The 12,763-nt window shown below is 41.1% G+C and overlaps 1 protein-coding gene across 3 annotated transcripts in view; it reads left to right on the top strand.

Annotated features, from left to right (window-relative positions):
- RTF2 (replication termination factor 2) overlaps nt 1-12,763 on the top strand; it is a 40,839-nt gene that overhangs the window by 1,332 nt on the left and 26,744 nt on the right. For all 3 annotated transcript variants that reach the window (XM_043883733.1, XM_043883735.1, XM_043883734.1), the window contains exons 2-5: nt 2,870-2,964; nt 4,121-4,214; nt 5,995-6,134; nt 10,870-10,948. In XM_043883733.1, the coding sequence (XP_043739668.1) occupies nt 2,870-2,964; nt 4,121-4,214; nt 5,995-6,134; nt 10,870-10,948 (408 nt within the window). The remainder of the gene's footprint in view (nt 1-2,869; nt 2,965-4,120; nt 4,215-5,994; nt 6,135-10,869; nt 10,949-12,763) is intronic.

The raw sequence follows: 12,763 nt of genomic DNA, 5'->3' as shown, positions 1-12,763 counted from the left end.
TGGGTGGTCCACATGAGTCTCCAGTCAGTAGCCAGAGAAGTCTTTAAGTAAATTCCATGTATCACTACTATATTTAAATCACTACTGTATTTAAACCCCTCCAGTCATTTCCCATTGTATTCAGAAAAAAAGTCCCACAAGACCCTGTGTGATCAGACAGGATGTGATCTGTTTACCTCATCTTCTGCCCTTCTCCACTTCTTTTATTCTATTTCAGCTCAGAGGCCTTGTTCCTCAACCTGGAGTTTAATTTCCTCAACCTGATATGTCCTTCACTGAGACAATCGTATCATTTGGTGGTTTGTTTTTTTTTTAAACATCAGTTAATTCTTTACTGAAATGTCATCCCAGCCCACCGTAGCCAAAATACATCTCTCTTCTGATCACTCTATCCTCTATCCTCTTCTGCTGCTTTACTTTATAGTGCTTATCACTATATTTATTCATTCTTTGTCTATTTCTTGTGTAGACAGAGACCATGTATGTGTCACTTTTGTGACCCCTGTGATGTGTTTGCCACACAGTCAACTTCCAACAAATGTATATGGAATTTGAGAGTGAATAAACACCCACGGTGATGGCGTATGCCCTCTGATCACAGCTACCTATGCAGAGATTAATGCTTGGTAGCTACCACTTGTGTGAGCGAGCTTTTACCCAAATAGTATTTAGCTCGGTTTTGTTACCTTGAGCCCAGAACTGAAGAGGAGTAGCTTATTGACAGGCTTGGCTAAGAATAGATGTCAGAAGGGGAAAGAAATGAAGAAAGGGTGATCTGAAACAACTAGAGTACTCAGGCAGGGTGGATTTTTATTCTCCTTATTCACTCAACAGATACGTATTAAGTGCTTACAATATACACTATACTAGGCCCTGGGGATATAGCAGTGAACAGAGTCCAGCCCTTGTAGAGCTTGCATTTCAGATAGGTGTATAATAACATTTGTCGATCACATACAGTATGTTTGATTTGACCCAAGACATTCCTCAGGTTTAAGACCTTGGGTGGACCAAATTTTAAATTGGGAAAGAGTAGTTCCTTCCCTGTTCCCAACTCTCCCAGGCGGTTTTTTTGAAGCAGTGAAGGACTGTGGTAAAGCAGGTGGGGGATCTAGAAAGTAGATACTAAACTTGCCTAATGTAGCTTTTTAAATCTACAAAAAGTATAGTACATCAGCTTCACTGGTGACGAGTCTTGATGCCGAAATGTGGCTGTTGGATCTTGGGACCGAATAAAACAACATCTGCTGTAGTGTGGTGGGGTTTTTGTTGTTTGTGTGTTTGGTTTTGTTTTAAACTATAGAGGGGAAGGACACATTTATCTGGATTAACAGATACTAACTACTATACATAAAATCAGGATGAGATGGTTGGATGGCGTCATTGACTCAATGGACATGAGTTTGAGCCAACTCTGGGAGATAATGAAGGACAGGGAAGCTTGGCGTGCTACAGTCCATGGGGTCACAAAAAGTTGGATGTGACTGAGCGACTGAACAACAAATACATAAAATAGATAAGCATATCTTGTAACAGCCTATAATTGAACGTAATCTGCAAAAATCTCAAATAACTATGCTGTACACCTGAAGCTAACACAATATTGTATATAAACTATACTTCAATAAAAATAAATAATATAAAAGTTATACAAAATAATACAAATGTAATAGAGAGTAGCGATTAAAAGCATGGTCTTTAGAGCCCGCCTGCCTGACTTTTTATCTTCACTCCTCTGCTGGAGTGTGTGACCTTGACACGCAACCTAACTTGGTACCTCAGTTTCCTCCACTACAAAGATAAGAATCCTAACTCATAAGTTTTTATGAGGGCTAAAACATGCTGAAGCTGGAGCTCCAATCCTTTGGCCACCTGATGCAAAAACTGACTCACTGGAAAAGACCCTGATGCTGGGAAGGATTGAGGGCAGGAGGAGAAGGGGATGACAGAGGAGGAGATGGTTGCATGGCATCACCAACTTGATGGACGTGAGTTTGAGCAAGCTCCAGGAATTGATGAACAGGGAAGCCAGGCATGCTGCAACCTATGGGGTTGCAAAGACTCAGACACGACTGAGCAACTGAACTGAGAAGACTTACGTCACAGAAACTGTCTAGCACAGTACCTGGCACACAGTAAACCCTTAAATAGTTCCTGCAAAAATTAAATATGAGGGAATTTAAATTCTTTATTTTTTCTTCCCCTTTTCCCCCCAAGTGTGCCATCTTGTTACATTATTCGGGTTTGACATTTTAGGAACAGTAGGGTGGGACATGGGATATTAAATAGGTGGAAATATCATTTGAGGGCTTTGGAGGATCTCTGATCTGAATCTTTAGAGTGTGGATAATGACTTGATAGGCCTCGTAGTGAGTACTCTGCAAAAAACGTTTCTGTTAAATGGGTGATTTTTGTAAGGAATTATACAGTCTTTGTGCTGAGTGTTTTTGTTTTTGTTTTTGTTTTTAATGCCTGTCTTCTCAATTCTTTGCCCTTAAATTCTGCTACAACAACTTTGGAGCTGTTCCCACTGTTAGAAATCAACCTGTACTGCTTGTTATTTCTGTATGAGCTTCCTAGTTTACTATTAGGATATAAATATTAATATTTATATGTAATTGACATAAGCAATTTAGTGATTTGGTGTACTTTTATTGTACACATCATATATAGAGAGGCCTTTATTTGACATACTGTTGATTACTTGTGACTTTTTAAATCCCAGGTTCGTGTGTCAGTAATTTGATTTAAAAAACAAAAATCATCACAGCGTGGTATTACTGACTAAGCCTTTATATGTAGAATTCTGTGGAGCGTGTGTCTTTCAAAGAAGAAAATTAACTGAAAGGATTTTTTTTTCTCTTCTCAGGTTGACAAGGATGCTGAATTAGTGGCCCAGTGGAACTACTGTACTCTAAGTCAGGAAATATTAAGACGACCAATAGTTGCCTGTGAACTTGGCAGGTAGAGTTCCATCACTTAATGGAGATGAGTTTTTATTACATGGTGTTAAAAAGAATTTTAACATGTAAATGCAGTTCTTGATTCATCAGATGTGAGTGATCTCAAGCAAATTTGTGAAGCCTGGGTTGTCATTCCCTGTCTCAGAGCATACTTCTGCACTTTTCTCTTCAGTTTGGTTTGTTTAATCCATGGGTTGAAAACTCAGGGGCCAAGAGGAGGGAGCTAAGTTACAAACATAAATGCATGAAGGACCCATGTGGGATCAGTAGGGCATGGTGAGGACTGGGTGAACTGGAGAGTTCATGTTCCCTGGTGTTCCAGTGGTTAAGACTTGTTCTCACTGCTGAGGGCCTAGGTTCAGTTCCTGGTTGGGGAACTCAGATCCCACAGGCTGCATAGCAAAAAAGATAATAAAATAAGAGGCAGCCGGTATCCAATTCCAGCTTGTTGTTACATTTCAAGAAGGTAGACTGATTCCAGAACATCTGATTTTTTTTCCCCCCAGGGAAAGTTGAAAATGTGTACTTTAATTATTTTTTTAAATAATTTAATTTATTTATTTATGGCTACGCTGGATCTTTGTTGCTGAGCAGGCTTTTCTCTGGTTCCAGCGACAGGGGGCTGCTCTCTAGTTCCAGCGCACAGGCTTCTCATCGTGGTGGCTTCTCTTGTTGTGGCACACGGCGGTGCTCAGGCTTCAGTGTTTGCGGCACAGGGCTCAGTAGTTGAGGCTCCCAGGACCCAGAGCACAGGCTCAGTAGATGTGAAACACTGGCTTAGTTGTCCCTCGGCAGGTGGGATCTTCCTGGATCGGGGATTGAACCCGTGTCTTCTGCACTGGCAGTCAGATCCTTTACCACTGAACCACTAGGGAAGCCTGAAAATGTTTCATGTTAAATTTCCCAATTTAAAAAATCTGGTTTGGGTCACATTCAGTCCTCTGACTGCCAATCTACATAGCCCTTGATTTAAACTGGTTTCTTTCTTTGTATGCTTTGGAAATGGTTGAGACAGGATTAAATTTACTTTTTTAGGAGTGCGAGGACATTTCTGTTATCAGATGTCAATGACTTTGGATTGTACTCAGTTTAGTCTTCTTCCCTTGGATGAAGGTTGATTGTTGCCAGAGTGTCCTGACTGATCTTTATTGTTGCAGACTTTACAACAAAGATGCAGTCATTGAGTTTTTATTGGACAAATCTTCCGAAAAGGCTCTTGGGAAGGCAGCCTCTCACATTAAAAGCATTAAGGTAAGATAGGTGATTCTGAAGTGCTCTGGGGGTCTCAGTGGTTAAGGTTTATTGTATAGAATTCATGTGTGTTTTAGACTGAACTTGGAAATTGGAATTCCAGTCCCATCCAGCCGTCTAATAAAGGTGTGATTTAGGACAGGTCACTTAAAGTTCAAGCCAGAAGTCCCCACACCTGTACTTAACTGTATTATAAATCTCTGGTGACTTAATATGTGTGAAAGAGCTTTAAAAATTCTCAGTGTGCTGTATAAATGTTAAGAGGCATAATTTTTTAAGTTAAAACTCAGCTACTTGAAATTTTTTATTTAGAAGACACTTCTGTACAATTAGAGATTTTTATAGATAGATCACTTTTCAGTCATTGTGGTTATCTCCTGCTGATTAGATGTTCTGATTGACATATTTCTATCACAGAAGCGGAAAAACAAGTTTTTTAGTAAAGGAACTTTGTTGAGAAGACAAAATCTTTCAAATCTGGTCAGTGGGAGAAAAATCGAAAAAGTAGTGAAGAATCTGAGAACTGCAAACTTGTCAGACACTTCATCTCACTTTGTGTGACTTCATCTCACTGTGTGTGACATGTTGAGGCCTCATGGCTTGTCAGAGGGTTGCTTAAATCAGAGCCAGAACCCTGACTCCCAGGCTGAGGCTTTGAGTTTTTTCCTTCTCCTCTTTCTTTTTTTTTTTTTTTTCTCCTCTTTCTTTTCTAAGTTTTTAGCCTATTACTATAATAGGCATTTTGTTTGAGTTTTGGGGGGGGGGTAGTAAAAGGATACGGGGATTTGGAATAGTTCATTTCAGACAAATTAGTAATTCTGAATTGTGGCTGATGGTCATGCTGTGGAGATATCCATGTCGATTTTTGTCATCATTTCCTTGAGAAGAAAATTTATTTCTCAAAAACCCACAGTAGCAGAATTACCTTATCTCAAAAATGTGATGACCAATGAAATTAACTTATACAAGTCTGTACTTACAATATATAATGTATGTGGTTGAACTTTTAATTTTAATGCAAAATATTTTTTCTAAGAACTCATAACTCTATAAAGACAGAAGGATTCAAATAAAACAATGCAAAAGTGATTATTACTGTAATTAATAATCCACAAATACCCTGAGCAAAGAACCTAATGAACACACACCAGCTCTCAAGCAAGAAGTTGACAGTTTGTGTGGTGGCTTTCCTTCCGACGTGCTCAGCTGCTCCCTGGAGTTGAAATCAAATTGGTGCAGTTAATTATGAAGAAATGCTTCAGATGCTAAAGTGAGGCTGTTAAGTCACTCCTTGTAAAATTGAATTTTGAAAACCCAAATAACTGGGTCTAGGAGTATGACAGTAATATCCAGCTGATAGCCTGCCTTGGACTCATTAGACCGTGGCCTCACAGATTTTACTGTCTCTTCGGCTATTAAATTAACATGGCAGGTCAGTAATATGAACAGCCTGACTGAGGCTTCATTAGCCAGGAAAACAGGTGTTCCTTTCCAGGGAATACTATTACAAAGCTTTCTTCTCTTAGTGGGACAAATTTTCATGTCCAAAGTTCCTTTGCCTTATTTAGCAAAATGCTAGTAAAATAGAAATTAATAATTTGCTAGACAGTACATTTAAAAAATCTTGTTTTCTATCACAACTTATGGTTTAATTTCATTTCTGTGTTAATTGATGTGAAAGGAAAGTAGAAAAAGAGATTTGGATGGGAAGGGACTAGAACAATAATTAAGGCTAAGGATGATCCATTTGTCAAAGGAATTTTTGATGTTTTTTTCACAGAATGTGACAGAGCTGAGGCTCTCTGACAACCCCGCCTGGGAAGGCGATAAAGGAAACACTAAAGGTGACAAGCATGACGACCTCCAGCGGGCACGTTTCATCTGCCCTGTCGTGGGCTTGGAAATGAACGGCCGACACAGGTAGGTAGTCAGTGTGGACAGGTGACGTGGACTGTGGGTAAGTAATCCCAGGGCTGTTATGAACTATGCTGTAGCTTCATAATCACACTGGTTTCTCAAAGGTGTCTTTTGGTTAGGGAAGCGCTTCAGCCAATCTGGAGTGTTCTCGCACATCTGTACATGGCCGTCTAAGAGACATATGTACATTGTATGCGGAAAGCTACGCCGGAGGAACCGACCACCCAGCTCTGAAATGAAATAACCTAAGGCTTCATTGGTTTGTGGAGAAGGAAAACTTAAGGCCCAAGGATCTTGTACTTTTAAAGATTATATTCTTCAGAGAGTCTGAATGGAAATTGTTTAGGCCTCTCTTAAAGTTTACATTTAGTGGTGACCTTGTGAGGTGATGGGTATGTTAACAAGCTTGTTTGCGAGGATTATCTTAACAGTTTATACATATAGCAGATCATCAAGTTGTACACAAATATATACAATTCTTGTTTGTTTGTCAGTTATACCTAAATAAAGCTGAAAAAAAGAAAAGTAAATAAAATGAAAGGCCAAAGTTCACGAGAGAGATTCTGAGGAATGAGATTTGTAACTAACCTTGTTCTGTGTGTGTGTTGTGTACATACACAGTATTTTGAGGTGAAGTTCATAACGTAAAATTGGTCATGTTAAGGTGTATGTTTCAGTGGCATTTAGTATTGATCCAGTCAGAGTTGTGCAGCTGTCACCTCCATCTAGTTCAAAAACCCCCCACCCATTAACCAGTCCCTCCCCATTCCTCCCGCTGCCTCCATAGAATTACACACTATGTGACCTTTTATAGCTGATTTCCCACTTCTTTTTAAGAAAACCGTGGTTCACCCCAAAAGAGGAACTTAGCAGAGACAGTCTCAGCTCCGGGGTCTAGAGCAGGGGTTACCTGCAGTACGTTGCTCCAATTGTGGTTTACCCTAGATTTTCTTTTCACTTGCTAGTTAATCTCTTCTCCTTTTTCTCTTCTCAGTTCATTGAGCTTTGCCTGTTTTGGCTTTTCCCTGGTGCTATTTGTAGGACCTCCACACTAGAAAATTGATTTTGGGGTTAGTTTATATATTTAATATACAAAACGAAGCAGGTCAAAGGCTAACAAGAGTTTTGCCAAGAGAACACACCGGTCATAGCAAACACCCTTTTCCAACAACACAAGAGAAGACTACTCATGGGCAGATTGATTATATTCTTTGCAGCCAAAGATAGAGAAGCTCTATACAGTCAGCAAAAACAAGACCAGGAGCTGACTGTGGCTCAGATCATCAACTCCTCACTGTCAAATTCAGACTTAAATTGAAGAAAGTAGGGAAAAACCACTATACCATTCAGGTATGACCTAAATCAGATCCCTTATGATTTTACAGTGGAAGTGAGAAATAGATTCAAGGGATTAGATCTGATAGACAGAGTGCCTGAAGACCTATGGACGGATGTTCATGACGCTCTACAGGAGGCAGTGATCGAGACCATCCCCAAGAAAAAGAAATGCAAAAAGGCAAAATGGTTGTCTGAGGAGGCCTTAAAATAGCTGTGAAAAGAAGAGAAGTGAAAGGCAAAGGAGAAAAGGAAAGATATACCCATCTGAATGCAGAGTTCCAAAGAATAGCAAGGAGAGATAAGAAAGACTTCCTCAGTGATCAATGCAAAGAAATAGAGGAAAACAGTAGAATGGGAAAGACTAGAGATCTCTTCAAGAAAATTAGAGATACCAAGGGAACATTTCATGCAAAGACGGGCACAATAAAGGACAGAAATGGTATGGACCTAACAGAAGCAGAAGATATTAAGAAGAGGTAGCAAGAATACACAGAAGAACTACACAAAAAAGATCTTCATGACCCAGATAACCATGATGGTGTGATCACTCACCTAGAGCCAGACATCCTGGAATGAGAAGTCAAGTGGGCCTTAGGAAGCATCACTATGAACAAAGCTAGTGGAGGTGATAGAATTCCAGTTGAGCTGTTTCAAATCCTAAAAGATGATGCTGTGAAATTGCTACACTCAATATGCCAACAAATTTGGAAAACTCAGCAGTGGCCACAGGACTGGAAAAGGTCAGTTTTCATTCCAGTCCCAAAGAAAGGCAATGGCAAAGAATGTTCAAACTACCGCACAATTGCACTCATCTCACATACTAGCAAAGTAATGCTAAAAATTCTCCAAGCCACGTTTCAACAGTACGTGAACTGTGAACTTCCAGATGTTCAAGCTGGATTTAGAAAAGGCCGAGGAACCAGAGATCAAATTGCCAACATCCATTGGATCATCGAAAAAGCAAGAGAGTTCTGGAAAATCATCTACTTCTGTTTTATTGACTATGCCAAAGCCTTTGACTGTGTGGATCACAACAAACTGTGGAAAATTCTTAAATAGATGGAAATACGAGACCACCTGACCTGCCTCTTGAGAAATCTGTATGCAGGTCAGGAAGCAACAGTTAGAACTGGACATGGAACAACAGACTGGTTCCAAATAGGGAAAGGAGTACATCAAGGCTGTATATTGTCACCCTGCTTATTTAACCTATATGGAGAGTACATCATGAGAAACTGTAGGCTGAATGAAGCACAAGCTGGAATCAAGAGTGCTGGGAGAAATATCAATAACCTCAGATATGCAGATGACACCACCCTTATGGCAAAAAGTAAAGAAGAGCTAAGGAGCCTCTTGATGAAAGTGAAAGAGGAGAGTGAAGAAGTTGGCTTAAAGACTCAACATTCAGAAAAGTAAGATCATGGCATCAGGTCCCATCATTCATGGCAAATAGATGAGGAAACAGTGACAGACTTTATTTTCTTGGGCTCCAAAATCACTGCAGATGGTGACTGCAGCCATGAAATTAAAAGACGCTTGCTCCTTGGAAGAAAAGTTATGACTAACCTAGATAGCATATTAAAAAGCAGAGACATTACTTTGCCAGCAAAGGTCCATCTAGTCAAAGCTATAGTTTTTCCAGTAGTCATGTATGGATGTGAGAGTTGGACTATAAAGAAAGCCGAGCACTGAAGAATTGATACTTCTGAACTGTGGTGTTGAAGACTCTTGAGAGTCCCTTGGACTGCAAGGAGATCCAGTAAGTCCATCCTCAGGGAATCAGTCCTGAATATTCATTGGAAGGACTGATGCTGAAGCTGAAACTCCAATACTTTGGCCACCTGATGTGAAGAACTGACGCATTTGAAAAGACCCTGATGCTGGGAAAGATTGAAGGCAGGAGGAGAAGGGGACGATAGAGGATGAGATGGGTGGATGACATCACTGACTCGATGGACATGAGTTTGAGTAAGCTCTGGGAGTTGGTGATGGACAGGGAAGCCTGACATGCTGCAGTCTATGGGGTCACAGAGAGTCAGACATGACTGAGCGACTGAGCTGAACGCTTGTTTCCATAGGGAATGTTTCTGTAGGAGAAATTCAGAAGAGTGATGCTTTACCCGATGCTGCCAGTTGTCCTCCTGAAATGTAGTACTGTGTCATACCCACCCACCCACAAATGTGCCTGTTTCCTCAGACAGTGTCCCAACTGGTCACCTTCAGACTCTTTCATTACTGCCTGATCGGTAAAACAGTATGTGTCTTTGTTTGAAATGCATTTCTGTAATTAATAGATGGGGGTTAAGCATCTTTTATGTGTTCTGATGTTTATGTTTCTCTTGTCAACCACATGTTAAGGCCCTTGGCCCATTTTTCTGTATTGTTTATTACTGCTTTGAAAGACTATTTTGAATATTCATAAACTCTGAATCTTGGGACTTCCCTGATGGTCCAGTGGTTATGACTGTGCTTCCAATACAGGGAACCTGGGTTCAATTTTTGGTTGGGGAACTGAGATCCCACATGCTGCATGTAGTGGCCAAAAAAAAAAAAGAAAAAAAACTGAATCTCATATATATTTAAAATATTTTCTCCCTGAGTTCCTATTCTGTCTTTTGACTTTTGCGGAGTTTTTTAAAAATGCATTTATTTATTTTTATCATTAGTGTTTTTTCCAAAAGATTATTGCAAGGAGGTGGGAGTGGAACTGTGGCCTGTGTTTGTGGTTTCAATTTCAATATATGGGATTCTTCTCTATCTGAAAAGTAGAGCTTTCCCTAAATTTGTATGAATTTTTATAAGAATTTTTTTTACAAAATGAAGAAGCAGTTACCTTGGGACATACCTTGCTTTCACATGCACAAAATAAATAGGGATAAAGGCCTGATGTTCACAGACATAATTCAGAGCTGTGGCAGCTTGATGCTGAGATGGTGAATGTAGTTAGCTGGAAGGAGTTTGGAGTGCAAGCTACCTATATAATAGCTCTCTGCAAAACAAACACTGAATGCTATTTTCTACTTTTTTGCCTTGTTTCATAAAAGCAAAAATTCAGTTTGAGTTTCTTTCCATTAGTAAAAATAGGTGCTCATGTAGGTCTTTTGAAAAAATGAAAGTGTAGGTCTTTTGTAAAGAATGAAGTAGTCTTAAAAAAAAAAGAATGAAGTCGTCTAAAGCAGACTTTCAAAAAGTGGGGGGATACCTCATGTGTGGGTCTGTACTTATTTATTTATTTATGACACACTGATTTTTTTTTTTTTCTTAAGGGAATCAGATATAACCATTTTTCTCTTTGTGGTTCTTGGCCTTTGTGTAAACAGAATAAATATTAATCAATAATGTGGGTGGTAATTTTTAAGTTGTTATTTAAGTCATTCTCCGTGTTGTATTCTCTCTCCAGGTTTTGCTTCCTCCGGTGCTGTGGTTGCGTGTTTTCTGAGCGAGCCCTAAAAGAGATCAAAGCAGAAGTTTGTCACACGGTGAGTTGTTGACATTATTTGTTCCTTCTCAATAGCTGAAGACATCAGATGGTTTGGGCTCCCGCTCTCCGTGTGTTATTTCCGCATCTTTCAATTCTTTTGGAGACATGGATCTCATCAGTTGCTTCTCTGCATAAAACCCTTCCATCCCCATCCTTGCTTTGAATCCATCTTCCATCCCCTCCTTGGAGGTAGAGATTCAGACCACCTCTGGTGCGTGTCCCTGCCCACCTGTCCTCTCTGGTGCCTTTATTCCTTCTAGCGGGTGGAGGCCTGCTCCCAGAACCTTAGTTCAGAGCCGTTGCTTCCTGTGTGAACCCAGCCTCCTTCCCCATTCCTTGGGCACCTGGTTATCCCACAGATCTCATCAGAATGTACTTGCTGGTTGTGTGGTACTTTTCCCATTGGACTATGAGAGTTTCTTCTTTCTCATTTTCTTTTTTATTTTTATAAATAGGACTTTATTTTCAGAGCAGTTTAACGTGCATAGCAGAATTAAGAGGAAAGTAAAGGGTTTCTCACAGACCCTCTACCCCCATATGTGCACGGCATCCCCCTGTATCCACATCCGCACCAGTGGTGTATTCATTCCAGCTAATGAACCTATCTTGATCCCTCACCATCACCTGGGTCCCCTTTACGTTAGGGTTCATGCTTGGCAGTGAGCATTCCTTGAGCTGGGACAAGTATGTAATGATGTGTCTGTCACTGCAGGCTCACACAGTGTGTCTTCACCGCCCTCACCATCCCCTGTGCTCCACTGGTACATGTTTGAAAGTGGGAGCAGGGCTTGCCTGTCCCTTCGCCCTTGCCTTGCTCTGTCCAGGCGTGCTGCATGTCCTCAGTAGACGCTCATACTCGTGAGCACACGTGTAAGAGTGCCCGCTCAGCTCACATAAGAAGGTGCAGAGGACTTTGCTCTCTGGGATTGCCGCGCAGCCTAGGACCTCTGTGTCTTGGTGTTCCGCCTCTCTGTGAAGAACCTGGCATTTATTTTAATGTCATGGATGCCAACAACTGACTGCATTTTCACCTATATTAGCTCTGCTTGGGTTTCCTTAGGCTTCCCAGGATGGTTTCTTCCTGTTGTGAGTTATTCTTTGATTCAACAGCTTTCATAAGACAGCTGTTATGGGCCAGCCCCATCCTGGCAACTGTGGAATGGGGTACACGGTAGGTAAGATTGATTCAGTCCCTGCCTTCATGGAGCCCACTTTGCAGTTGGAGAGACACTCAGATAAATGAGCAAGGTAATGCTGATTGTGATAGCGGCCAGGAAGGAAATGCAGAGGCCGAGGTACCAGAGGGAGGAAGGCCTCCCAGTGGTCAGTGGAGGCGCCTCTGCAGGTTTGAGTTAAGACATGAGGGCAGGAAGGACCCCGCTGAGGAAGGTTTGTGCCTAAGCTCAGAAGTGGCAGAGGATTTTGCTAGTTGAAGGAACAGAAAGTGTGGTGGAGGGTGGGGACGGGAGAGGAGAAGTGGGTGAGGTGGAGGGTTAGGCAGGGTTCACCTTCCGTAGGCCCGGGTGGCCACGTGGGGGCTTGTGGATTTTATCCTCAGAGCAGTGGGAAGCCGGGGGCAGCTTCCAGCTAGGCCGGATGACTTTAGTTTCAGAATGACTTCTCCTCAAAGAAGCCAGACGCAGAGGAGGACTCACTGAAATGTGATTTCATTAATTTGAGGCTCAAAGGCAGACAGAAGGTGATGGGTGGTGAAGAAGTTGGGGATGTATAGTTGTTTCCACTTTGGGGTGATTATGGATCAAGCCCATCTCAAAATTTGGAATCTTTCTCATTAAGCTTTTACCAAAAAAAG

The sequence above is a fragment of the Cervus elaphus genome, chromosome 23 (assembly GCF_910594005.1).
Source record: "Cervus elaphus chromosome 23, mCerEla1.1, whole genome shotgun sequence".
NCBI lineage: Eukaryota > Metazoa > Chordata > Mammalia > Artiodactyla > Cervidae > Cervus > Cervus elaphus.
This window is presented reverse-complemented; position numbering and strand designations above follow the sequence as displayed.